Source organism: Gorilla gorilla, chromosome 18 (assembly GCF_029281585.2).
Source record: "Gorilla gorilla gorilla isolate KB3781 chromosome 18, NHGRI_mGorGor1-v2.1_pri, whole genome shotgun sequence".
Classification (NCBI taxonomy): domain Eukaryota; kingdom Metazoa; phylum Chordata; class Mammalia; order Primates; family Hominidae; genus Gorilla; species Gorilla gorilla.
The window spans coordinates 18,642,221-18,666,158 of record NC_073242.2 but is presented as its reverse complement, the minus strand read 5'-3'; the positions used below and the strand labels follow the sequence as shown (position 1 = coordinate 18,666,158).

The 23,938-nt window shown below is 45.1% G+C and overlaps 1 protein-coding gene and 1 non-coding gene across 5 annotated transcripts in view; both read right to left on the bottom strand.

The window, feature by feature from the left end:
• The window catches only part of TMC7 (transmembrane channel like 7), a 97,755-nt gene that overhangs the window by 31,089 nt on the left and 42,728 nt on the right, over positions 1-23,938 (bottom strand). For 3 of the 4 annotated variants that reach the window (XM_031002965.3, XM_055365357.2, XM_031002964.2), the window contains 5 exons: positions 23,590-23,833; positions 16,471-16,619; positions 11,290-11,457; positions 9,891-9,973; positions 2,745-2,890 (listed from right to left, as the gene is read on the bottom strand). In XM_031002965.3, the coding sequence (XP_030858825.1) occupies positions 2,745-2,890; positions 9,891-9,973; positions 11,290-11,457; positions 16,471-16,619; positions 23,590-23,833 (790 nt within the window). Of the gene's footprint in view, positions 1-2,744; positions 2,891-9,890; positions 9,974-11,289; positions 11,458-16,470; positions 16,620-23,589; positions 23,834-23,938 lie in introns of those variants that run through there. The other variant, XM_063700001.1, reaches the window with a different exon arrangement.
• On the bottom strand, positions 20,831-20,937 carry LOC115931190 (U6 spliceosomal RNA). Its single transcript, XR_004067731.1, has one exon. It is a non-coding gene; the product is annotated as a U6 spliceosomal RNA (small nuclear RNA).

Here is a 23,938-nt window from a genome sequence, read left to right as displayed (position 1 = left end):
CTCTTTGTCACTCTGTGGCACATCCACTTTCTGGGCCACAGCAGGCCTTTCTCCCATTACATCACACCCAGCCCTCCCTCCATGGCGTTTCCCAGAAAGCAATCAAGCCCTTGAGCTTGAACGAGATTCATAGGTAGATTCGCTGTGCAACTAACAAACCTTATTCATTCGGCTGGGCGCGGTGGCTCACGCCTGTAATCCCAGCACTGTGGGAGGCCGAGGTGGGTGGATCATGAGGTCAGAAGTTCGAGACCAGCCTGGCCAACGTCGTGAAACCCCATCTCTACTAAAAATACAAAAATTAAGCCAGTCGTGGTGGTGTGCACCTGTAATCTCAGCTACTTGGGAGGCTGAGGCAGAAGAATTGCTTGAACCCGGAAGGCAGAGGTTGCAGTGAACCAAGATCACGCCACTGCCCTCCAGCCTAGGTGACAGAGCAAGACTCGTCTTGAAAAAAAACAAAAACAAAAACAAAAAACCTTATTCATTCTTCAGGGCCCCTTCCAAGGCTTTGGAAGACTCTAGCAATGTGTCCCTATGGTCTTATTTTTTTTTTATCATTTACAAAACATATTTCCATACTCTTTGTCTTAAAGATGGCACTTCCAAATTGTCTACCCTGTAGGTCCATAAAACTTGGATCTCCCCTGGCACAATCACGGAACCCTAATCAACCAATATTTCTTTACCAAGCATCTCTTTGCCCCTCAAAAGCAGCCTGAGGCTGCTTCTCATTTGTACATAGTACACTTGGGTGGGGGATGGACGCTCACTAGTTCACGTTCATCTCACAGATTCTGACTCAGGATACAAGTGCCCAGCTGGGCATTGGGGTTTTCTTTGCAATGGTGAATCCTGGTCCTTATGGAGGGCCAGATCAATCCGCAGCACCCTGGTCTCTTCTGCACCTGTGATAAGGAGCTTCGCAGCTCCATGGCTTACAACACTGTGCATGCTCTCACAGGGACAATCAAGTGGGCAAGAAAGAGGCCCATCCATGATACTGTCTGCCAAGCAACCCCCCTGGCGCAGAGATGGCAAGCTGTCCATCAAAAATTTGTGGTCCATCTTCTATAATACAGTGTCACTGCTGGGTAATAGCTGCCCAGCCAGGAGCAATGTTTCCTGGCCTCCCTTGCAGTTGGCTATAGTCATGTGACTGAGCTGTAGCCAATGGGATGTGAGTGATGTACACCACTTCCAGGTCTGGCCTATAAATACCATCCGCATGGTTCTCCTCCATGAGTTTTCCTTTCCCATCCCTTGGCAGGACCTTCGAAGCCACATGCTGAAGATGGCTGAACTTTGGTCAACTTTGGTCAACTTTAGTCCTAGAATACTATAAGATGAATTCTACCACACTAACCTGTGCCCCCACCCAGGACTGTCATGTAAAACAGAAATACAGGTTTTGTTTTTGCTTTGTTTGTTTGTTTGTTTTTGAGACAGAGTCTCGCTCTGTCGCCCAGGCTGGAGTGCAGTGGTACGATCTTGGCTCACTGCAACCTCTGCCTCCCAGGTTCAAGTGATTCTCCTGTCTCTGCCTCCCAAGTAGCTGGGACTACAGGTGTGTGCCACCACGCCCAGCTAATAAAGAAGAAATAAAATTTCTATTGTGTTTGGGTCATTGTGCCTTTTGTACCTGTTGTTTGTTAAGGGAATTAACACTCTTCTCTTTTCTTGGGAATTGCTCTCTCTCCCTAAACCACTTGTCTCCCACAGGAAAAGTCATGTTGTCATAGGACCCTAGCCCCTGGCCACAGCTGAAGGAGCACAGTGCTGGGCACTTGAACCACCAGGGGCTCATCGCAGACACACTGCTCCCCATGGCAATGGTGGAAGGGTCAGGGCTGGGAACCTGAATGAAGCAGATACAACAAGTCTTTTCTAAGGATTTCTGCACCTGTGACCCAGGAGGTCAAGGCTGATGCAAACGATAAGATGCCCTATTTCCCACCACTTAAGAAAGCCACCACTACACCAAAGAATTGAAGATGAGGGATTCTTACTTTTGATGTTGTTCCTAAGCCATGGCTCCATCTTTGTCTTTCCTGTAATTTGAGTTTCCTCCCTTCCTTGGATCTGTGAGCTACTCAATAACCCTCAGAGCTAGGTTTCTGCTACTTATAACCCAGTAGAGACCTAGTTAACATACACACCTAAGCAAAGGAAGGGGTATGTGTGCAGTGGGGTGGGATTGCCAGATGTGTTCAGTAATGATTGAGTGGAGAACCCCAGGCTAGGTGTGGTGGCTCACACCTGTAATCCCAGAACTTTGGGAGGCCAGGGTAGGCAGATCACCTGAGGTCAGGAGTTCAAGACCAGCCTGGCCAACATGGTGAAACTCTACTAAAAATACAAAAATTAGCTAGGCATGGTGGCATGTTCCTGTAGTCCTAGCTACCCAGGAGGCTGAGGCACAAGAATCACTTGAACCTGAGGGGCAGAGTTTGCAGTAAGCCGAGATCCCGCCACCGCACTCCAGTCTGTGTGACAGAGAAAGACTCTGTCCGGAAAAAAAAAAAAAAAAAAGAAGAAGAACCTCAGTCTGCTACTCCATCCCAAATCCTGACTTGTATTTCTCCCAGGTCTCTTCAGCTGCCAATGTACTCACAAACCCTTCCCCACAAAACCCATCATTGGACTCCACTCATCCTTTAGGCAATGGCTTCCAGAGCTCCCATATCTCCAATAGCCTCCAGCCATCAGGGGTAATTCAGAGAGAATGCAAAGGCAGACTTTACCTTTTCACTATCCAAAGAAGGCTCAGGGCCAGGTAGGCGATTGTGCTTAACAAATACGCCAGGGGCAGATCATAGGTGAAGTTCTGAAATTTCACCCCATCAATGGTGTAATGTCCGTAAAAGAGGCTAGTTTCCTCCAGGAAACCCTGAAACGAAGCCAAGAGCATGAGGTCAGACTGGTCAGCTTACTGCAGGGAACCGGAAGAGTAGTCCCTGCCTCAAGGAACACAAGTTCCAGTGTCCCCTTTCCTCTCTGTATCCCCAGAGACTGGAACAGCCCCAGAGGCACAGGGAGTATTCAGTGTTTGGTAAATAAAGCACTGAGAAAACCCTGGCATTAAAAATGCACAGGTGGGCCGGGCAAGGTGGCTCACGCCTGTAATCCCAGCCCTTTGGGAGGCTGAAGCAGGCAGATCACCTGAGGTCATGAGTTCAAGACCAGCCTGGCCAACATGGCAAAACCCCCGTCTCCACTAAAAATACAAAAAAATTAGCTGGGCCTGGTATTGCGCGCCTGTAACCCCAGCTACTCGGGAGGCTGAGGCAGGAGAATCACTTGAACCCAGGAGGCAGAGGTTGCTGTGAGCTGAGATCATACCACTGAACTCCAGCCTGGGCAACAGAATGAGACTCCGTCTCAAAAAAAAAAAAAAAAAAATGCACAGATGGCCGGGTGTTGTGGCTCACACCTGTAATCCCAGCACCTTGGAAGGCCAAGGCAGGAGGATTACTTGAGCCCAGGAGTTTGAGACAAGCCTGGGCAACACAGAGAGATCCCTATCTCTACAAATTTTTTTTAAAAAAATTAGCTAGGCATAGAGGTGCATGGCTATGGTCCCAGCTGCTCAGGAGGCTGGAGTAAGCCGTGATTGTGCTACTGCACTCTAGACTGGGTAACAGAGCAAGACCCTGTCTCTGAAAGAAAAAAAGCAAATATAACAAGCCAAAACTGAAATAAAGAATAAAATTCCATGTGCCATAGCATCGAAAAGAATAAAACATTAGGACTAAATTTAACTAAGGAAGTGCAAATCTCATGCCGGGCACGGTGGCTCATGCCTGTAATCCCAGCACTTTGGGAGGCCGAGGTGGGTGGATCACAAGGTCAGGAGATCAAAACCATCCTGGCTAACATAACACAGTGAAACCCCATCTCTACTAAAAATACAAAAAATTAGCCGGGTGTGGTGGCAGGAGCCTGTAGTCCCAGCTACTCGGGAGGCTGAGGCAGGAGAATGGTGTGAACCCGGGAGGTGGATCTTGCAGTGAGCCGAGATTACGCCACTGCACTCCAGCCTGGGTGACAGAGCAAGACTCTGTCTCAAAATAAATAAATAAAATAAAATAAAATAAAACAATTAAAAAATTTTTTTTAAAAAGTGCAAATCTCGGCCGGGCACAGTGGCTCATGCCTGTAATCCCAGAACCTTGGGAGGCCGAGGCGGGTGGATCATGAGGTCAGGCGCTCGAGATCAGCCTGGCCAACACAGTGAAACCCTATCTCTACTAAAAATACAAAAATTAGCCGGGCATGGTGGCATGTGCCTGTAGTCCCAGCTACTCGGGAGGCTAAGGCAGGAGAATCACTTGAACCCGAGAGGTAGAGGTTGTGGTGAGCCAAGATCATGCCACTGCATTCCAGCCTGGGCAACAGAGCGAGACTCTGTCTCAAAATAATAATAATAATAATAATTAAAGAAGCTCTAAAGAAACGGACAACATCCCATGTTTATGGATCAGAAGATCTATGGCCAAATTCCTCAAATTGATTTACAGATTCAACATCATCCTTGTTAGAATCCTAGCTGGCTTCCTTATAGAAAAACTGACAAGCTGATCCTAAAATTCATATGGAATTGCAACACACCCAGAAGAAGAGCCAAAACAACTTTGAAGAAGAAGAACAGTAAGGCCTGGTGGCTCAGAAGACTCTCTGACTTCTTCTCCTTCTTTTTTTTTTAAATAAAAAAGTAGAGATATGGTCTCGCCATGTTGCCCAGGCTGGTCTCCAACTCCTGGGCTCAAACGATCCTCCAGCCTCAGCCTCCCAAAGTGCTGGGATTACAGGTTTTGAGCCACTGTGCCCGGCTGACTGACTTCTTATGGTGGGAATGATTGAACACCTCAAACACCTCCTCGGATGGCAGGAAAACTCCAGGAGAGTGAAGAAGAGAACAGATATAGCAGAAACATTGTAGGTAGATAATACATAGAGGTTCCCTACAGCATTGTTTATAAAGGAAGGATATGAGAGGAAATCTGAATGTCCATACAGGGACTGGGCTAGAACACTAAAAATCCATATTATGAAATATCAAGCAAGACCATGTAAGTGCACAGAGAAAGGTCAGCGGTCAAGTAGGCTGTAAACCATGGGGTTAAATGTTCAGTGACCTCTGGGGAGGGATATTTTCATTTTTTACTCTATAAATTCTGTATTTTTCATGACAACTGTGCATTCTTGTGTGTGTGTGTGTGTGTGTGTGTGTCTTCTTAAAACAAATTTATTGAAGCTGAGCATATTTACATTATACAATTGTGCATATCTGTATTTTAAAATTATACAAGACAACCGTGCATTCTTATATTATCTGGGTAATTAAGTCATGTGTTAACTGGAAAAGAAAAAGTAGAAGCAGAAGACTCCATTCTCCTTTCAACTCTCCCAAAGGCCATAAAAACGTGTCCAACCAGAAGAAACCTGTTTATACTGCCAAGGGCTGATATCAGGGCTATCACCAACCTCTCCCTAAAAATAATGTAACAATTACAGGGGAAAGGTCAGCTGGGCCTGGAAAATATTTTCTGATTTGATAATGAGCTTGGTTCAATTGTTTTCAAGAAAAACAAGCCCCTGTTTGATCTCTCTGGCCCTCTTTCACTTGTGCCTATTTACATTTAGATTATTAACAATAACATTAAATGAAAATCCAGTTTCCCAGCCACACTAGACATATTTCAAGTGCTCAAGAGTTAGTGGTTCTGGGCCGGGCACAGTGGCTTACACCTGTAATCCCAGCACTTTTGGAGGCTGAGGCAGGCAGATCAGTTGAGGTCACGGGTTCAAGACCAGCCTGGCCAACATGATGAAACCCTGTCTCTACTAAAAACAAAATTTAGCCGGGCGTCATCGCACACACCTGTAATCCCAGCTACTTGGGAGGCTGAGGCACAAGAATTGCTTGAAACCAGGAGGCAGAGGTTGCAGTGAGCCAAGATTGCACCACTGCACTCCAGCCTGGTGACAGAGCGAGACTCTGTCTTAAAAAAAAAAAAAAAAGGTCAGGTGTGGTGGCTCATGCCTGTAATCCCAGCACTTTGGGAGGCCGAGGTGGGTGGATCACCTGAGGTCAGGAGTTCAAGACCAGCCTGGCCAACATGGTGAAACCCTGTCTCTACTAAAAATACAAAAATTAACTGGGTGTGGTGGTGGGCACCTGTAACCCCAGCTACTTGGGAGGCTGAGGCAGGAGAATCGCTTGAACCCAGGGGGCAGAGGTTGCAGTGGGCCGAGATCACGCCAATGCACTCCAGCCTGGGCGACAGAGCAAGACTGTCTCAAAAAACAAACAAAAAAGAGTCAGTGGTTCCACTGTTATACAGCACAGGTCCACATTCTCCAGATCATTGCAGAAAGTTCTCTTTCAGACAGGCTGTTATCATGCTTACTTTATTGAACATCTATAATTAAGTGCAGCTAACTCTCCTATAAAATTTTTCCTATCAGGAAGAAGGTTACAGTGCGAGAAGAAACTTTTTTTTTTTTCAAAAAAAGAAACTTTTCTTGTGGGATGTAATCTAAAGAAATGGGGTTAACAGCAGCTCTGGGATTTGATCCTAACTTTGCTTTCTTTTTTTTTTTTTTGAGACGGAGTCTCACTCTGTCGCCCAGGCTGGAGTGCAGTGGCGTGATCTCGGCTCGCTGCAAGCTCCACCTCCCGGGTTCACGCCATTCTCCTGCCTCAGCCTCCCAAGTAGCTGGGACTACAGGTGCCTGCCACCACGCCTGGCTAATTTTTTTCTATTTTTAGTAGAGACAGGGTTTCACTGTGTTAGCCAGGATGCTCTCGATCTCCTGACCTCGTGATCCACCCGCCTCGGCCTCCCAAAGTGCTGGGATTACAGGCGTGAGCCACTGTGCCCAGCCATCTATTTTTTTTTAACTTTTTTTGCATAGTAGACATTTGAACACCCACCCAACAATTCCTCTGGGTTGTTTTTAGGAAAACGTGAGATCAGAGATGTAAAAGGGTTTTTTCAAAATCAGGCGGGGCATAGTGGCTCACACCTGTAATCCCAGCACTTTGGGAAGCCGAGACAGGTGGATTGCTTGAGCTCAGGAGCTCGAGACCAGCCTAGGCAACATGGCAAAACTCTGTCTCTACAAAACACACACACACGCATACACACACACACACACAAATTAGCCGGGCATGGGGGTATGCACCTGTAGTCCCAGCTACTTCGGAGGCTTGAGGTGGGAGGATGGCTTGAGCCTAGGAGGCAGAGGTTGCAATGAGCCAAGATCGTGCCACTGCACTCTCTGAGCAACAGAGCCAGATCTTGTCTCAAAAAGAAAAAAAAAAAAAAGGGTGGGGGGCTTTTTCAAAATCAAATGCAGTGGACAAATTCAAGGCTTTCTACCAATTTATTCAGAAAAGTAGAGGCTCAATGGCATGGCATTTGTTTATTTTTTTTTTTTGTTTTTTGTTTTGTTTTGTTTTGAGACGAACTCTCCCTCTCATTGCCCAGGCTGGAATGCAGTTGTGCGATCTCAGCTCACTGTGGTTCGGCCTCCCGGGTTCAAGCAATTCTCCTGCCTTAGCCTCCTAAGTAGCTGGGATTACAGGCACCTGCCACCATGCCTGGATAATTTTTGCATTTTTAGTAGAGATGGGGTTTCACCATGTTGACCAGGCTGGTCTTGAACTCCTGACCTCAGGTGATCTGCCCGCCTTGGCCTCTCTGAAGTGCTGGGGTTACAGGCATGAGCCACTGCACCCGGCTGGTATGGTATTTTGATACCAGTAATTTTCAGAAAGTATTTCTGAAAAAATAAAAATACTTATTTGTATTTCTTAAACACCTAGAGCAGTGGTTCTCATCTGGGGGTAATTCTGTCCACTAGGGAACATATGGCAATCTCTGGAAACATTTTTGGTTGTCAGAGTTGGAAGAGGGCAGTGCTGCTGGCATCTAGTGGGTAGAGACCAGGGATACAGCTTAGCGTGCTACTGTGCACCAGATAGCCCTACGCAACACAGAGTTATCTAATCCACTGGGCACGGTGGCTCATGCCTGTTACCCCAGTACTTAAAATCTCATTGCTTTTTTTTTGAGACGGAGTCTCACTCTGTTGCCCAGGCTGGAGTGCAGTGGCGCAATCTTGGCTCACTGCAAGCTCCGCCTCCCGAGTTCACATCATTCTCCTGCCTCAGCCTCCCGAGTAGCTGGGACTACAGGCGCCCGCCACCACGCCCAGCTAATTTTTTGTATTTTTAGTAGAGACAGGGTTTCACCGTGTTAGCCAGGATGGTCTCGATCTCCTGACCTTGTGACCCACCCACCTTGGCCTCCCAAAGTGCTGGGATTACAGGTGTGAGCCACCACACTGATCCAAAATCTCATTGCTTTTAGCCAAGTGTAGTGCACGCCTGTAGTCCTAGCTACTTGGGAAAATCATTTAAACCCAGGAGTTTGAGATTACAGTGAGCTACAATTGCACCACTACACTCTAACCTGGGCAACAGAGCATGATCCTATCTCTAAAAAAATTTTTAAAAAATGAAAAAAAGAATATCAATAGTGCCAAGTTTGAGAAACCCTGGTCTAAAGGGCAAAGATGGCCACTTTTCATAGCTGCAATCTTATTTGCTGAAAAAAGTGAAATAAAAAAATGAAAAACCACAAAATCTGTTTTTTAAGATGGGGTCTTGCTCTGTTGCCCAGGCTGAAGTGCAGTGGTTCAGTCTTGGCTCACTGCAGCCTCAACCTTCTGGGCTCATGTGATTCCCCTACCTCAGCCTCCAGAGTAACTGGGACTACAGGTGCACGCCACCACGCCCAGCTAATTCTGTTTATTTTGTGTAGAGATATGTTGCCCAGGCTGGTTTCAAACTCCTGGCCTCAAGCAATCCTCCTGCCTCGGCCTCTCAAAATGTTGGGGTTACAGGTGTGAGCCACTGCACCTGGCCAAAATCATTTCTTTAGAAGGCGATAATAAAAACCTTTTACAACTACCATAAAAGAAAAGAGATTAAGTCCATTTTAGAGTTGGGGTGGTGGTGGGGGATGTTAACCTTGGATTGACTTATAAGGGATTTCAGAGAATCTTCATATGCCCATGTACATGATATGCAGGTATATGTGCATATCATCTGAAAGTGTGAGGTTGTGCATCGCACATGTCCCTGTGTGTAATTTCTGGAAAGAAGACCTACGTCTTTCATCCATCCAGTCTGGGACTCCAAAATGTTGGGGTTTATCGGTGTCAGAGAAATTGTAAACATTCTATCTGGGTTCATTTTCACTGAAGCTTCTTTCTGTGGGGGACCTCAGTATTGTGTTGCAGATCAATACAAAGATTGAAGGACTAGAGGCCGGTATGGTGGCTCACGCCTATAATCCCAGTACTTTGGGAGGCCAAGGAGAGCGGACCACCTGAATTCAGGAGTTCCGGACCAGCCTGGCCAACATGGTGAAACCCCATCTCTACTAAAAATACAAAAATCAGCTGGCATGGTGGCACACACGTGTAATTCCAGCTACTCGAGAGGCTGAGGCAGGAGAATCACTTGAACCCGGGAAGCGGAGATTGCAGTGAGCCAAGATAGCACCACTGCACTCCAGCCTGGGCGACAGAGCGACACTCCATCTCAAAAAAATAATAATAATAAATAAAAAGAAAGGACTAGAAAAAGGCCAATGGCCGAAAGTGATAAAGCATATTTCCTGACATTCTAGCAGGCGATGGTGAACATTGTTCTTTCTGATGAGGTAACTGCAAATCCTGTTTCATTTACTGGTACATATGTCAACCAACACTTGTGTTTAGCTCTCACTGCAGAAATTTGGGAAACTGATCTTTAAATCAATCAATTTTTAGTAGATTGAGGAGCTAAACAAAGGATTATGTTAAATACTTACAGTGCCAGAAAGCAAGTCTATGATATAACTGTAAAAGTAAATGAGTCCAGAACTGCTTACTGGATAGACTGTACATTGTATATCTGTAAGAAACAAAAACCAGAATGTCAGTGGAAACAGTTTTACAGTCTCTATAACCTGCCTGGTTTTTTTGTTTGTTTGTTTGTTTGTTCTGAGATGGAGTCTCGCTCTGTCATCCAGGCTGGAGTGCAATGGCGTGATCTTGGCTCACTGAAGCCTCTGCCTCCTGGGTTCAAGCGATTCTCCTGCCTCAACCTCCCAAGTAGCTGGGATCATAGGCATTCACCACCACACCTGGCTCATTTTTGTATTTTTAGTAGAGACAGGGTTTCGCCATGTTGGCCAGGCTAGTCTTGAACTCCTGACCTCAGGTGATCCACCCACCTCAGCCTCCCAAAGTGCTGGGATTACAGGCTTGAGCCCCCAGACCCGGCCACAGCCTGCCTGTTTTTCACTATTTGTGTGTATAAGCATGTACAGTCATGCATGGCTTAACGAGGAGGATACAGTCTGATAAATATGTCCTTAGGCAATTTCGTCATGAGAACATCACGGAGTGGACTTACGCAAACCTAGATGGGATGGCCTACTACACACCTAGGCTGTATGGTATGGCCTGTTGCTCCTAGGTTACAAACGTGGACAGCACATTACTGCACTGAATACTGTAGGTAACTGCAACACAATGTTAAGTATTTGTGTATCTAAACATATCTAAACAAAGAAAAATTACAGTAAAAATCCAGTATTATAATCTTAGGGGACCACCATTGCATATGTGGTCCATTGTTAATTGAAACATTGACATGGGGTACATGACTGTATATGTATATTACATTTATAAATGTCATATATATTTGCACATAGATATGTTTGTGTATTTGTGATTTGCCATTTTCAGTTCAAACCCCAATGTGTCCAATACAGTAACATTTCTTTCTCCTTCTACTTCTAATGTTTCCTTCACTATTCTCCCCACACATCTGGGGATATGTCTTTTTTATATATTTTGTATGTAAGTCTGCATGTAGAGCTTGTGTTTTGCTTGTATGTGTGACTATCAATGCTCCAGATAGAGGCTGCTCCATCAGCTTGGGCTCCAGAGTGCACAGTGGACATGGACTGTGAGTGAGAAATGAACCTTTGTGGTTATTTCTCACTCACAGTCTCATACTGTTATGCTGTCATGCCTGCATGCTGTTATTCCACAGCGGCATGAGCATTATGGGGTCACTTGTTTCTGCAGCATAACCTAGACCATCCTGACTAATACAGTCGCCCAAGAATTAGAATAAAGATTCTTAGCAAAGGAAGCATTGTAGCAAGGTACATGGTGAAAAACAAACACACTTCATAGTAAACCAGGCCTTACACTCACCCATGTCTTTGAAAGGAATGAGCACGAAGCTGCTGTTGGTGATCTTGTATTTTGTGAGTAAGACTGGGAGCAAAACCAGCGTAAAGACGATCAGAAATATCACCAAATTCAGCAACACCAGGAATCTCAAGAAGGAGAAATAGGATTGAATCCCAGTGCCAAATTTCCCTGGAAAAAACAAACCCGGACATCATTGACCAGGGATATTGATACACTACACATCATAGATTCAATCAGCCACAAAAGCTGAAGCTGGAGGAATCAGTAGCTGGAAGGAGGAAGAAACATTTTATTTTTTTCTTAATTGTTAGCTTTAAGGCTCGATCTTCTAGTGTTTTAACTTTTCACCTGTAGATCTACAATCAATCTTGAATTAATCACTTGAGAATCGTATGAGGGAGGGCTCAATATTTATCTTTTCCTTATATGAATCTCTAGTTGACTCAGCACCATTTATTGGCTGCCTTTTTTGGAAATAATCACCTGAACATATATGTATGAATCTGTTTCTAAACTCTATCCTGTTCCATGGGTCTACATGTCTATCCTTACACCAATGCTAGACTGTCTTAATTACTGCAGATTTGTAAGACTTGTCACATGGTATCTTTCAGCTTTGTTACTCCTCAAGATTGTCTTAGATATCTTTGGTCTTTTGCATTTATGTACAAATGTTAGAATTAGTGTTTTAATTTTCACGCACAATCTGCTAAGATTCTGATTGGGATTACATAAAATATACAGGTCAATTTGAGGAGAAATGACATATTTATAATATTAAGTCTTCTGATCCATCAACATGGTATATTTAGGTCTTCCTTAGTTTTTCTCAATAATACTATTATAGTTTTCTGTGCATAATTATTGCATATGATTCTTTAGATATATTCCCAGATATCTGGCTTTTATTTATTTATTTATTTATTTTTGACACCAAGTCTCACTCTGTTGCCCAGGGTGGAGTGCAGTGGCGTGATCTCAGCTCACTGCAACCTCTGCCTCCTGGGTTCAAGGAATTCTCACGCCTCAGCCTCCCGAGGCAGAGCCACCACGCCTGGCTAATTTTTATGTTTTTAGTACAGACGAGGTTTCACCATGTTGGCCAAGCTGGTCTCGAACTCCTGACCTCAGGTGATCCACCTGCCTCAGCCTCCCAAAGTGCTGGGATTATAGGCATGAGCCACCACGCCCAGCCCTGACATTTTTGATATTATTGTAAATTTGTATCATTTAAAAAAATTTCACTTTCTAAATGTTTGTTGTTGGTATATGGAAATACAATTCATTTTATATAGAGACACTAACATTAACAATAAACCTTGTTACATTAACATTAATAGTTTTTTTAATTATCTACATGCATATCATTGTCATCTGCAAAAAAAAATGACATTTTATTTCTTCCTTTCCAATTATTATCCTTCCCCCCGCCCATCCTACTACATTGGCTAGAACTTCCAGGATGATTTTGAATAGAATCTGTGATCATCGGCACCTTTTTCTCATTCTCAATCTCAGGGAAAGAGTTTTCAATATTTCGTCATTAAGTATGTTGTTTGCTGTATAATGTTTATAGGTTTTTAAAATCAAAATTAAGAAAGGTCTTATCTACTTCTTATTTGCTAAAAATGAGAACTGAAGTTTATCAGACCTTTTTCTGCATCTGTTGGGATGATCATATAATTTTTTTCTTTTATTCTGTTTTGTGGTGAATTACATCGATTGATTTGCAAATAGAAAACCAACCTTCCGCTAGATAATGATTAAATTGCTGAGGATAGAAAGCATTCTGAAGAGCAAGGATGGCTTCTTGTTCTTGGTAGGGGCAAAGAACTTATTACTGGAGATCGAAGATATAAGATACCCACAGTTTTTTGCCACTGTCTAATACTTAGCAATCTGCCAGAGGCAAGAAATTTAATTATCACACCTGCACTTCATGTCAGATGAGCACCTGCCCAGCCAAGAAATCACAGGGGTAGAGTAACTGCAGAGAAAATCAAAATCCCGGTTCCCAGGGAGAACCTACCGTCTACCACACAAGCCACTTTCTGAATGAAAATCTGAAGAAAGCCTACCACTTCGCAAGAGAGGAAGCTAGACATAGTGGCTAAAACCTTGGACTCTACATCTTGAATGCCTGGGTTCAAACCCTGCTTCTGCCTCACCCTGTCTGAGTGAACCTGGACAAGATCTCAAACTCTCTGAGCCATGCAAATGACAAGTACCTAAATGAAAGTTTCCTTTGAAGGTTAACTGAGGTAATGAGTAAAGTGCTTAACACAATGCCTGGTTTATAGTAAATGCTCAATAACAGTTAGCTTTTATTATTTTGCTCCAAACATAATGTTAAACTTAAATCTCAAGAGAAAAAGTATGAGTGCATGGTCAAAGTCTTAAGTAAGCCAAGAAGCCTTTTAGAAATATGTTATATTCTCCAAATAAAACAACAATAAAAAGGTAGTTCATTGGATACATTGCCAATTGTATTTTATAGGTCTTAAAATAGTAATAATGGAGACAATCATTTCCTTTGTTTATCCTACTACATTCCTTACAAACCTCACAAAATTTCCACTTTAGCAGTTTTGGGGAGATGTTTGAAAAATGTTTTGCTGTAAAATAGATAATCCTGGCTGGGCGTGGTGGCTCACGCCTGTAATCCCAGCATTTTGGGAGGCCAAGGCAGGCAGATCACCTGAGGTCAGGAATTCAAGACCAGCCTGTCCAACATGGTGAAACCCTGTCTCTACTAAAAATACAAAAATTAGCCAGCCTGGTGGCACGTGCCTGTAGTCCCAGCTACGTGGGAGGCTGAAGCAGGAGAATCACTTGAACTTGTGAGGCGGAGGTTGCAGTGAGCCAAGACTGCACCATTGCACTCCAGCCTGGGCAACAAGAGCAAAACTTTGTCTCAAAAAATAAAATAAAATAGATAATCAGAAAAATGTTTAATGTTTCTAATTTTGTATTTTGGTTTTTTTTTAATTTTCATTTTTATTTTTAGATTAAATAGAGACAGGATCTTACTATGTTACCCAGGCTGGTCACAAACTCCTGAGCTCAAGTGATCCTCCTGCCTCAGCCTCTCAAAGCACTAGGATGGGGGCATGAGCCACTATGCCCGGCTAATTTTGTATTTTGGCACAACTTCCCATTTTTGCATACTTGCTATGGACTGAATTGTGTCCCCACCCTCAAATTCGTATGGTGAAGCCCTAACCCCCAGTGTCATGGTATTTGGAGATGAGCCTTTGGGAGGTGATTAGGTTTCAATGAGGTCTTGAGAGTGGGGTCCCATGATGGGATTAGTGTCCTTATAAAAAGAGACACCAGAGAGTTTGCACTCTTTCTCAGAGCACACTCAAAGCAAAGGTTACGTGAACACAGCAAGAAGGCCTGTTCAAGCCTCCAAAACTATGAGAAAAAAAAGTTTCTGTTTTTTAAGCCATCCAGTCTGCGGTATTTTGTTATGGCAGCCCAAGCCAACTAATAACAATATTTTAATCCCAAATTCTCACCATTATAGGAAAGTAGGGGTTCACAGTATTTTCAGAGCCACGGGAACTCTTTGCAGTTTGGTAAAAGTGATGAACCTCAACTCAGGATAATAAGGCTTTCTGTTTGTTTATTTATGTTTTTGTTTTGAGACAGGGTCTGGCTCTGTTACCCAGGCTGGAGTGCAATAGTACAATCATAGCTTACTGCAGCCTCAAACTCCTGGGCTCAGGTGATCCTCCTGCCTAAGCTTCCCCAGAAGCTGGGACTATGGGCATATAGCACCACATCCAGCTAATTTTTAAAACTTTTTTTGGAGCCGGGCGTGGTGGCTCACGCCTGTAATCCCAGCACTTTGGGAGGCCGAGAAGGGTGGATCACGAGGTCAGGAGATCGAGACCATCCTGGCTAACACGGTGAAACCCCGTCTCTACTAAAAATACAAAAAATTAGCCAGGCGAGGTGGCAGGCACCTGTAGTCCCAGCTACTCGGGAGGCTGAGGCAGGAGACTGGCGTGAACCCCGGCGGGCGGAGCCTGCAGTGAGCCGAGATTGCACCACTGCACTCCAGCCTGGGCGACAGAGCAAGATTCAGTCTCAAAAAAAAAAAAAAAAACAACTTTTTTTTGTAGAGACAAAGTCTTAAACTTTGTTACCCAGGCTGGTCTCAAACTCCTGGGCTCAGATGATCTTCCTGCCTCAGTCTCCCAAAATGCTAGGATTACAGGCATGAACCACCACCTGGCTGGGATAATGTTTTTAATAATATGATAACTGTATGTCTGTTTTTATTTTATGCATTGAAATTAAAAGTATAACATTTTAAAATAATATATTTATGCATAATAATATTCTAATGCATGAAATAGTTTACTAATATTAAAATATTATAATTTAATATTTTTAAATAATACTATTTTATGCATTTAATTTAAATTAAATTATTGAATAATTTAATATTATTTTAAAATAATACTATTTATGCATTTAATTTAAATGCATAAGATAAAAAGATATACAGTTATATTATTTTAAAAATATGTGTGATAGAATGACCTATGTGAGCATCATGAGCACCTTTACTGGCACTTCTTTTGAGACAGAGTCTCACTCTGTTACCCAGGCTGGAGTGCAATAGTGCGGTCTCGGCTCACTGCAACGTCCACCTCCCGAGTTCAAGTGATTCTCATGCCTCAGCCTCCCAGATAGCTGGGATTACAGGCATGCACTACCATGCCCAGCTAATTTTTTGTAGTTTTAGTAGAGACGGGATTTCACCATGTTGTCCAGGCTGGTCTCAAACTCCTGAACTCATGATTCACCCACCTTGGCCTCCCAAAGTGCTGGGATTACAGCAGTGAGCCACTGCGCCTGGTCTTCACTAGCACATTAAATAAAAAGATCTAGTGGCAAGTCTAATAACGACTGAAATTTCCAAGTATTCATGGGTATTAACGGTATTCCAAGATAAATACAACAACTGGAAGGGACAGGAAAATGTCCACGATTTTTTCCTGGTGACAAAGTCACAGGTTCTGCTAAACCTTGCTATGGTTTGTTGCTCACATTCGTCATGGAAAGAAATGCTCGATTTCAGCTAGACCCTAGTGGAAACGAAGCTGTACTTGCTCCCCAGACACAGACTTCTGCGGAGGATCCTGCAGAGAGGTGAGGACAGCATACCTTCTATGCTGCGGATGTCCTCCCGCCACAGCTCCAGGTGGGTCGTCATCTCTCGAGCCTTCTCTAGGAACCTCTTCCAAGACTTGCTGCTATACCGCTTCCACTGGTCCCATTCGGAGAGATACTTCATTTGTGTCTCCTGAATGTCCCTGCATGGAAAACATGATCATGACAATGACAACAACAGCAGCATCAAGACTCAGCATCCCAGCCTGGCACAGTGGCTCACGCCTGTAATCCCAGCACTCTGGGAGGCCGAGGCAGGTGGATCACCTGAGGTCAGGAGTTCAAGACCAGCCTGGCCAACATGGTGAAACGCCATCTCTACTAAAAATACAAAATTAGCCAGGTGTGGTGGCGGTCGCCTGTAATCCCAGCTACTCCATGAGGCTGAGGCAGAAGAACCTCTGGGAGGCGGAAGTTGCGGTGAGCCGAGATGGTGCCATTGCACTCCAGCCTGGGCAACAAGAGTGAAACTTCATCTCAAAAAAAAAAAAAAAGGAAAAGAAAAGAAAGACTCAGCATCTCATAAAACCCCAGCTGAAAGGACAGAGAAATATGTGAGCTCTCATACATTGCTGCAAGGAATACAAAATGCCGCCGCTATGGAAAAAAGTTTGGCAGTCTGTCAAAATGTCAAACAGAATAACCATGTGCCATGCAGTTCCACTCCTAGGTACATACAAAGAATTGAAAACAGGGCTCTCAAACAAAAACTTGTCATGAGGCTGGGCCCAGTGGCTCATGCCTGTAACCCAAGCACTTTGGGAGGCTGAGGCAGGTGGATCACCTGAGGTCAGGAATTCGAGACCAGCCTGGCCAACATAGTGAAACTCCATCTCTACTAAAAATACAAATTAGCCAGGCATGGTGGTGGGCGTCTGTAATTCCAGCTACTCGGGAGGCCGAGGCAGAAGAATTTCTTGAACCCGGGAGGCGGAGTTTGCAGTAAGCCAAGATCATGCCACTGCACTATGTTGGCCAGTCTGGGCAACAAGAGCGAAACTCAGTCTCAAAAAAAAACAAAAAAACAAAAAACAAAAAAAACAAAACAAAAACTTGTCTTGAGTGCTCGTAGCAGCATTATTGCTAATAATCAAAAGGTAGAAACAATCCAAATGTCCACTGACGGATAAGTGGATTTTTTAAAATGTGGTCTATCCACACAATAGGATATTATTCAACCTCAAAAAGGAATGACGGGCCAGGCACAGTGGCTCATGCCTGTGATCTCTGAACTTTGGGAGGCTGAGGCAGGAGGATTGCTTGAGCCTGGGGGATCAGGCTGCAGTGAGCTGAGATCTCACCACTGCACTCCAGCCTGGGAGACAGAGCAAGGCCCTGTCTCAAAAAAAAAAAAACAAGGAGGCCAGGCACAGTGGCTCACACTTGTAATCCCATCACTTTGGGAGGCCGAGGCAGGCAGATCACATGAAGCCAGGAGTTCAAGACCAGCCTGACCAACATGGCGAAACCCCGTCTCTACTGAAAATACCAAAATTAGGCGGGCATGGTGGCAGGCACCTGTAATCCCAGCTACTAGGGAGGCTGAGGCAGGAGAATCGCTTGAACCTGGAAGGCGGAGGTTGCAGTGAGCCGAGATGTTGCCATTGCACTCCAGCCTGGGTGACACAGCGAAACTCTATATCAAAAAAAAAAAAACAATTAAATAAAAAAAATAAAAGCCAAAAGAAAAATATTTTGTGACACATGAAAATCACATGAAATTCAAATTTCAGTGTCCATAAATATTCCTAGAACACAGCCATGCCAATTCATTTATGAACCATCTGCAACAACAGAGTTGAGTAGTTGCAACAAAGACTGCATGGCCCACAAAGCTGATCCCGAGTCTGGAGGGAAGGCAAACATGCTGACATCCAATAACGACAGCTCCCTGGGAGAAGTGCTACAAAAGGGGATGTGGTCAGAGCTCTGGAAACCTGGAGGAGGCGCCCCAAGTCCAAGTTGGTGTTGGAGCAGGGAGTAAGGAGAGCAGGGGAAAGAGAAGGTGCTGGGGCCTGAAGGCGACAGAGGAAACATGAGGAATTTGCCAGCCATCCATGGCACATGGCACACGCCTCCACCCTCCCACCAGTCTGTCCTCCATCAGACAGGGAGCTCCTATTAAAGAAAAGGACTTGAACCTTCCATCCAAACAAGCCTCCCAGTGCTGTGCATTGGGTTCCTTATCTGTAACTTGGAGTTAGTAAAGTACCTACCCTTAGATCAGTGGTTCTCAAGTGGGGGCGATTTTGCACACCCCCCAAGGAACATCAGGCAATGGTCTGGGGACATCTTTGATTGTCACAACTTGGGGGAGGGGGACATGCTTCTGGCATCTAGTGGGCAGAGGCCAGGGATGCTGCTAAACATCCTCCAATCCACAGACAGCCCTCCACAACAGAGAACTATCTGGCCCCAAATCTCGATAAGCAAGAGTGCAGCCAGGTGTGGTGGCTCACGCCTGTAATCCCAGCACTTTGGGAGGCCGAGGCAGGCGGATCACAAGGTCAGAAGATCGAGACCATCCTGGCTAACACGGTGAAACCCCATCTCTACTAAAAACAAAATAAAAAATACAAAAAAATTAGCTGGGTGCGGTGGCAGTCACCTGTAGTCCCAGCTACTTGGGAGGCTGAGGCAGGAGAATGGCGTGAACCCGGGAGGCAGAGCTTGCAGTGACCCAAGATGGTGCCAGTGCACTCCAGCCTGGGCAATAGAGCAAGACCCCGTCTCAAAAAAAAAAAAAAAAGCAAGAGTGCTAAGGTTAAAAAAACCCTCCCTCGGCCGGGCGCAGTGGCTCATGCTTGTAATCCCAGCACTTTGGGAGGCCAAGGCAGATGGATCACCTGAGGCTAGGAATTCCAGACGAGCCTGACCAACATGGTGAAACCCCATCTCTACCAAAAATAAAAAAAGTTAGCCAGGCAAGGTGGCAGGTGCCTGTAATCCTAGCTACTCAGGAGGCTGAGGTGGGACAATCGCTGGAACCCACGAGGCAGAGGTTGCAGTGAGGCGAGATGGCGCCACTGCATTCCAGCCTGGGTGACAGAGTGAGATTCCGTCTCAAAAAAAATAAATAAAATAGGCCAGGCACGGTGGCTCATGCCTGTAATCCCAGGACTTTGGGAGGCGGAGGCAGGCGGATCACCTGAGGTCAGGAGTTTGAGACCAGCCTGACCAACATGGAGAAACCTTGTCTCTACTAAAATACAAAATTAGCCAGGCATGGTGGTGCATACCTGTAATCCCAGCTACTCAGGAGGCTGAGGCAGGAGAATCGCTTGAACCCGGGAGGCAGAGGTTGTGGTGAGCCGAGATCGCACCATTGCACTCCAGCCTGGGCAACAAGAGCGAAACTCCGTCTAAAAATAAATAAATAAAATAATAATAATAATTTGAAAACCTTGCCTCAGAGGGTGGAGCAGGGATTAAAGGAAATAAAGAGCTTAGAATAACAACTATTAGCAATTAGAATTATCCTTCCTGGCCCGGTGCGGTGGCTAAGCCTGTAATCCCAGCACTTTGGGAGGCCAAGGCAGGCGGATCACCTGAGGTCAGGAGTTCAAAACCAAACTGACCAACATGGTGAAACCCTGTCTCTACTAAAAATTACAAAATTAGCCAGGCATGCTGGTGGGTGCCTGTAATCCCAGCTACTCAGGAGGCTGAGGCAGGAGAATTGCTTCAACCTGGGGCAGAGAGGTTGCAGTGAGCCGAGATCGTGCCATTGTACTCCAGCCTGGGTGACAGAGCAAGACTCTGTCTCAAAAAAAAAGAATGATCCTTCCTGTGTCCTTTTCTTTACCACTTTCTTTTTTTTTTTTTTTTTTGAGATGGAGTCTCACTCTGTCACCCAGGCTGGAGTGCAGTGGCACGATTTCGGCTCACTGCAACCTCCGCCTCCTGGGTTCAAGTGATTCTCCTGCCTCAGCCTCAGGAGTAGCTGGGATAACAGGCACCTGCCACCACACCTGGCTAATTTTTGTATTTTTAGTAGAGATGAGGTTTCACCATGTTGGCCAGGCTGTTCTCGAACTCCTGACCTCAGGTGATCCACCCGCCTTGGCCTCTCAAAATGCTGGGATTACAGGCGTGAGCCACCGCACCCAGCCTTCTTTGCCACTTTCTAGGGATTCACTGGTAAACCAGACAGACATGGGCCCTGCTCTCATGAGTCTGTTAGTTTCATTTTTCCAGTGAGCCTGGAAGTCCCTTGATGGAAGAAAATATGTTCTCTCTTAGGTGTGGCAGAGTTTGGTATAGAGCAGTAATAGTTTATAAGAATTCAAAATCTGTGAATCTGAGAGAGTGGGAAATAAAATACATTATTTATTTATTTGGTTTTTAAATAAATTTATATATGGAATGCTTCATGAATTTGTGTGTCATTCTTGCTCAGAGGCCATGCTAATTTTCTCGGTATCGCTCCAATTTTAGTATATGTGCTGCCAAAGGGAGCACCAAAATACTTTTTTTTTTTTTTTTTGAGACAACATCTCACTTTGTCACCCAGACTGAAGTGCAGTGGCTCCATCTTGGCTTGCTGCAGCCTCAACCTCCTGGGCTCAGGTGATCTTCCCTGAGTAGCTGAGACTACAGGAGTGCACCACCATGCCCAGCTAAATTTTGTAATTTTAGTAGAAACAGGGTTTCACTACATTGCCCAGGCTGGTCGCAAACTCCTGAGCTCAAGTGATCCACCTGCCTCAGCCTCCCAAAGTGCTGGGACTACAGGTATAAGCCACTGTGCCAGCTAAAATACATTTATAAAGTCTCAATATTTTTTGAGAATACAAGACCACCCAAATTAAAAATAAAACCAAAGATAATGTATTCTCAAACCTACAAGGTACAGTGTATCATCCAATGTGTTATTTTGTTTTGCTATTTTCTTTGTAGAGACAGGGTCTTACTCTGTCACCCAGGGTGGAGGGTAGTGGCACAATCATAGCTCACTGTAGCCCTCCTAGCCCTGGGCTTGAGTGATACACCTACCTCAGCCTTCTGAGCAGCTGGGACTATAGGCACACATCACCACACCCAGCTGATTTTTCTATTATTATTTTATTTATTTATTTATTTATTTATTTATTTATTTATTTATTTTGTAAAGACAGGGTCTTGCTATGCTGTCCAGGCTGGTCTAGAACTCCTGCTGTCAAGCAATCCTCCTGCCTCAGCCTCTCAAGTTGCTGTGATTACAGGCATGAGCCACTTTGCCCGGCCTTTCTAATGCATTTATGCTACTGACCCTGTGGGGGGCAGTAATTTGAGAGTTAAGCAGAAATAACCACCTCTGTCATTACACCAGGTCAATGGGAAAATTATGTTTTAAATTCTTCAAGAATGGGGGAGATGGCAAGCTACCACCCAAATCCATTCTCCCCTTCTCTGGCACTAGCTGGAGACACTTCCCAGCCTTCCTGGCAGTTAGGTATGACCATGTGGCTAAATTCTCTCTGGTAGAAATGTAAAGAAAAGCGATATGTGCACCTTTCAGACTTGGCTCTTAACCCACTCCCAAAACTCCCGATTACTCAATGAATGTGTGAATGCCTCGTGGTCATGTGACTTTACAGCTCTTCTCATTAGCGGGAGGAATCTTTTCCCACCCATTGAATCTGGACTGTGATCTTGTTAGACCACAGGCTGCAGTAGGAGGGAAGCTGAGCTGGTTTTAAGCCTAGTCCCAAGAGGTTCTGCAGGCTTCTCATCCTCTCTTGGGCTCCAGCTGTTGCCATGCAAACAAACCTGAGCTATCCTGATGATACCATGTGAGCATCCCAACTGAAGCCACCCCAGACCAGCTTACAGCCAGCTGATCCCCAGCCTAGATCAGCAGAGACACCTCCCCAACCACAGCCGACTATGGATAAAGATTCAGCCCAACTGAAACTAGAAGGATTTGCCCAGCTGACTGGTAGACTTGAGAAACTATTGTTTTAGGCTACTCAGTTGTGGGGTGATTTATTCTGCTGCGTAGCTAACTGGTATACTCATACTGCAAACTCTTTCTTTTTGTACTGCTTGGTTGCAGACAAAAATGAGGCTTTAGGGGTATGCAGAGCCACAAGATGGAAAGAGCCTGGGTCCCTGAATGGCTGCAAAGTCCCCCACTGACCTGAACCTAGTACTTTATGCTAGCAAGAAATAAACTTCTGCCAGGCACGGTAGCTCTGCCAGGCACGGTAGCTCTGCCAGGCACGGTAGCTCATGCCTGTAATCCCAGCACTTTGGGAGGCCAAGGCGGGCAGATCACCTGAGGTCAGGAGGTCGAGACCAGCCTGGCCAACATGGCGAAACCCTGTCTCTACTAAAAATACAAAATTAGCTGGGCATGGTGGCACATGCTTGTAATCCCAGCTACTCGGGAGACTGAGGCAGGAGAATCGCTTGAATCCAGGAGGTGGAGGTTGCAGTGAGCTGAGATCATGCCATTGCACTCCAGCCTGGGCAACAAGAGTGAAACTGTGTCTCAAAAAAAGGAAAGAAAGAAGGAAGGAAGGAAGGAAGGAAGGAAGGAAGGAAGGAAGGAAGGAAAGAAAGAAAGGAAGAAAGAAAGAAAGAAAGAAACTTCTTTTTTTTTTTGAGCTGGAGTCTCACTCTGTTCCCCAGGCTGGAGTGCAGTGGCGCAATCTCGACTCACTGCAAGCTCCGCCTCCCGGGTTCACGCCATTCCCCTGCCTCAGCCTCCAGAGTAGCTGGGACTACAGGCGCCCGCCACCATGCCCAGCTAATTTTTTGTATTTTTAGTAGAGACGAGGTTTCACCATGTTAGCCAGGCTGGTCTCGAACTCCTGACCTCAGGTGATCCACCCGCCTCAGCCTCCCAAAGTCCTGGGATTACAGGCGTGAGCCACCGTGCGCGGCCTGGAAAGAAACTAACATGTTGAGTATGTTTGGGTGTCTTTTTTTTTTTCTTTTTTAAGGCTAGTCAAGTGAAGCAGTAGGAGTGGAGAAGAAAATTCAGGTATCTTTGTCAAAGAGGCTTAGCTTACCGTAAGGAATAAAATTTTAATTATATGAGCTCTTCAGGAAATGCATTTCATGCACAAAACATACCTCTGGGCCATAACATACACAATGCAGGTTCCAGGTGGCTAGTGAACAAACCTTAGTCTCCGCTTCTCAGAGATGTTCAGTGCATAATTTCGAAGAGATTGGCTGCTGAGGTTTTCAGCGATTCTGTCCTCCAGCTGGGAGCTGTAAGAGTCGGTTGGCTTTAGCAAAGTTCCGCTTTGCTTGTCCCGGGAATGGACAGTCATTCTCCTACGTGCAATGGACAGGTAGCTTGGCAATTCTTGGAGGAAGTTCACAGGTGGAGAAGAGAAGCAACTGGAGTCTAGAGAGAGGTTCTCTATGTAAAAGAAAAGAAAGTCATCATTCACTCCAGTGAGTTCGGAAGCCAAGCAGGAAACTTGGATCTTGGACATCATCACTGAACCTTGCAGATAGTTACTAG